Source organism: Cyprinodon variegatus, unplaced genomic scaffold (assembly GCF_000732505.1).
Source record: "Cyprinodon variegatus isolate N-32 unplaced genomic scaffold, C_variegatus-1.0 Scaffold43, whole genome shotgun sequence".
Classification (NCBI taxonomy): Eukaryota; Metazoa; Chordata; class Actinopteri; order Cyprinodontiformes; family Cyprinodontidae; genus Cyprinodon; species Cyprinodon variegatus.
In genome coordinates, this window is record NW_015150496.1 from 1,586,319 (window position 1) to 1,590,068 (window position 3,750).

At 35.7% G+C, this 3,750-nt stretch overlaps 1 protein-coding gene across 1 annotated transcript in view; it reads left to right on the forward strand.

The window, feature by feature from the left end:
* LOC107081855 (neural cell adhesion molecule 1-like) overlaps positions 1-3,750 on the forward strand; it is a 452,491-nt gene that overhangs the window by 358,595 nt on the left and 90,146 nt on the right. Inside the window, exons 11-12 of the mRNA XM_015370183.1 lie at positions 1,801-1,985; positions 2,824-2,920. Of these exons, the coding sequence (XP_015225669.1) occupies positions 1,801-1,985; positions 2,824-2,920 (282 nt within the window). The remainder of the gene's footprint in view (positions 1-1,800; positions 1,986-2,823; positions 2,921-3,750) is intronic.

Genomic DNA, 3,750 nt, shown 5'->3' on the forward strand with positions numbered 1-3,750 from the left:
GTCGAACCGGACGGTTCGGACGGTTTTCATAAACCGTTCCATCCCTAATATATGTATATAGTTCACGCAATAAATCCAAAAAAATGGAATAAATAATCACATGCTACTTTAAGTTTCATACCAGCATTTATTTGGTTAGCTAAATGTTTCATTCTGCATATGTTTTAATGACTTATGTAAACATATGATACCTTTTGAAAAAGACTGAAAATGTCTCTAATGGCTTTGTTTATTTTACAAATAAAATCATAGATCTTGACTGTAATGGAGATGTAAAACAGGAAAGAAAATACTTTCCCAGACCAAACAAGTGACTAGGGAACTTTCCAGTGTCTACTTGCCTCATTTCAACAAGAGAAATGGTTTAGCAACTAGGCTGGGTCAGTGGTACCACTGTGATTTTTTTTTTTACCAGCAGAAACAAATACCCATTTTCTAACCTCTCTTAAGGGAACCAATGCCTTTTATGGCTTTTTAAATAGCTATTTTAAAGCTCAAGTCTAATTTCTTTTGACAAACCTCTACTGGAAGAGTTTTAGATAGCATTGATTGATTGATTAGTTGGTATATTTGAACTGGTTCGACTTGATAAATGATAAAAGCAGGTAGTTAAACAAATAAAACAGTTGGACCACAACTTTAACAGTTTAACTTCAACAGTCAAAGACAGTTTTAAAAAAATGGGTTTTTAACTTAGACTTACAAGAAAGAGTTTGAGGATACCAGAAGCTGAAATGATAGATCTCTAGGGTCTCTTAGGGTGAGGAGCTTTATCGTCCATCTGTAGAATACTTGAAATCCGACTGCAAGGACTTTATTTCCTTTCTACCTTTGAAACTCATCCAAATCCTTCAGACTGAGTTGGAGAGAGAGTAACTACAGTAGATGAATGTGCACTATTGGACCTTACTCGGGTAACTCAGGTGACGTAATCTCAGAATTAAGATTAATTACCAAAAAAAAGGCTTCACAACACCTTCATCAGGTTGACCAGAGAACTTTACTTTTACAAACTAGACTTTGTCATTTGTTTTATGTAATCTAATATTGAAATCTATTCCTTGAAGAGGCAAAAAACAGATAATTACTGTATAATTGGAGTAATAATCTCTGATACCTTTGTGCTTTAGTTCAGAGGTATTATCAAAATGAACCATTGATGCAGTTGTTTGAAGGCTTGCAGAGTAATCAGCAAAATAATCAGGCAGCTGAATCAGTGTTGCCAAGCAATTATCGATAAGAAAGGTACTTGTTTTGAGTGCAGCTCTCACTCCATGTCCTCTGTCTTCACTCCAAACAATGAAGATGTAATCCCTCTATGTGGTACGCAGCATGATCGCTTTTATTAGCTGCTGAGGTTTGGGGACCGAGAGGACCAACTTGTTAAAATAGTTTTTGTTTTTTTTGTTTATTTTAGCTTATTTCACATTGAGGTATTGAAAATTATTGATTTGGCAGAAATTCTATCTTTTACAAACTGAAATAAAAGTTTTAAAGCTAGATATTTTTTTTCCTAGTCCGAGATTAAACCAGACTAAACCTTACCTTTTGAAAGAGAGCTTTTTCCTCCAGTCTCTTATATACTTTTTAAAGTAACCTAGAATTACATTTTTATATTTATCCCACATCCTAGAATAATTGAGAATGGCTACCATGCAGAAAGCAGCATGGAACATCGTTTTCGAGTGTAGCCAGTGGTTTTCAATAGAATACTGCTTAAATATAGGAAGTTATAATTCAATTAGCATTCGCTATTAGCATGAACTTTTTGTTTTTGTTGTTTCTTTTTTGTTCCTTTAGATGCTCCAAAGATTTGGGGTTTTGCGGTATCTTGGACATGGGAAGGAAACCCAGCCAACTTATCTTGTCTGGTGAGGGCCAACCCCAGAGCCTCGGTGGTTTGGTACCGAGACGGAGTCGAGCTGCCAAGTGAAAACTCAACCAACATACGGATCTTCAACACCCATAATGCCAGCCATCTGGAGGTGATGCACCAAACATCTTTATTTGCTATCCTGCAATACAAGAGCTAAGAAAGATGGGGATACACTCTTAAAAAAATAAATATAATACCTAATCATGAAGATCACTACATATTTATTATTATAATAGTAGGCAGTCACACACACTCTCAGTGAGGATCGAACACCAATAAACGTCATAGCTTAGAAAGCTAATGACTCAGCTTTGTTTTTAAGCACATAATGCAATTGGTGGAGTGGAAGGAAGAAGTTTGGTTGAAAAGGATGCACAAAAAACAACAATGGCTTACAGATTTTATTTTCTTATCAGCTTTCAAAAGTCACAGAATTAAACACTTTTTACACATATAATCGTAACCCTTTAAAGCCCGATCCAAGAAAAAAACAAAATAGAAAATAACTTTTTTTTGGCCTTTTAACAAAATATGTAAAAAGAAAAAACAGAAATACATTTTTGATATTAATAATTTATTACTATGCGATAAGTCAAGATTATTTTTTGTGTAGTCTTCTACTGGCTGTTATCAGGTATATCTGATTGTGTTCAATAGGATTTTGAGCAAAGTTTTTACCATTAAATTATGCAAAAGGTGTCAGACGCAAAACATTTCAGAAACCGTTTGTATCAAATACGATACATTTGGCATTATAGGGTTAAAAAGTATTACCCTATGTGGAATGAATCTACCTACATATATGTATACTTGAAATAAATGACCTTTTCAGTGACACTTACTGTATTATTTCACTTATAAATTAATAAGATGTACCCATAGTGACTCTGTTTGTGTTTCATCCTGTGCATATCGTGTTTTCAGCTTTCTTTCTTTCTACATCTTAGATTACACCTGAGTCCCAAAGTGACTTTGGAAGCTACAACTGCACAGCAACTAATGGAAAAGGCAGCGATTCCAAGGAGTTCCTCCTAGTCCAAGCAGGTTGGTTCACTGAGGGGTTAATACATGTAAACCAGTGAATGCATAGAAAATTAATGAAGATTAAATTCAATTTAAATACATTTCCCCATTTGTTTGGCTATTATGATTAAACTATAGTTTTCACTTCTGTGGAGCCAATTACAATGAAATGATTTAAAAGGCTGTAGCAGAGATGTGCTTTCCTCCCCTACCAAAAAGACGGATGTATTATATTTGGTTATTGAAAGGTGGGCAACAGAAAATAAAGTTGCAGAAAAACCCTGTGATGTTCTGCTTTAATTGGAGAAGGAGAGATAAAACACTAGAATCACAGCCTGAAAATAAAGCTTTAAAGTCTTCTCTTATTCTGCAGTGAATTTGGTCGGACCTAATTTCATTTTACATGCAAATTGCCTTGGACCACTTGCAAATGATAGGTCACTAAGGATCTCTAAATGGTGTGTGGCCGAATTAATTGTGGTGACACCTTTGGTGCCATTGTGTTATATCCTGTGGGCTCTTTGAGGTAATTTCCCTGCTTCACTGTGAAACGTCATCAGTTGAGCTGAAGTGGCTTCCTACAGCCGTTGGCCTTTCATGCAGTCTGTATGTCACAATTTGAAGTCAAGGAAACGAAAACATGCTCAAGGAATTAATTTTTTTTCTGAATGTTGGGGTTTATGTCCAAATGATGATAGTGAGTAGCTTTTGACTGTTCATTGAGCCACAGCTGCTAGAGTGGCTGAAGCAAAGACTGTTCCCCCAAGAAAGTAAAATCATCTCTGTTGCAGAGGAGGTCTAACCTGACTCCTCCAGATGGATTTGCTCCGCATATCCATCTGGAAACCTTC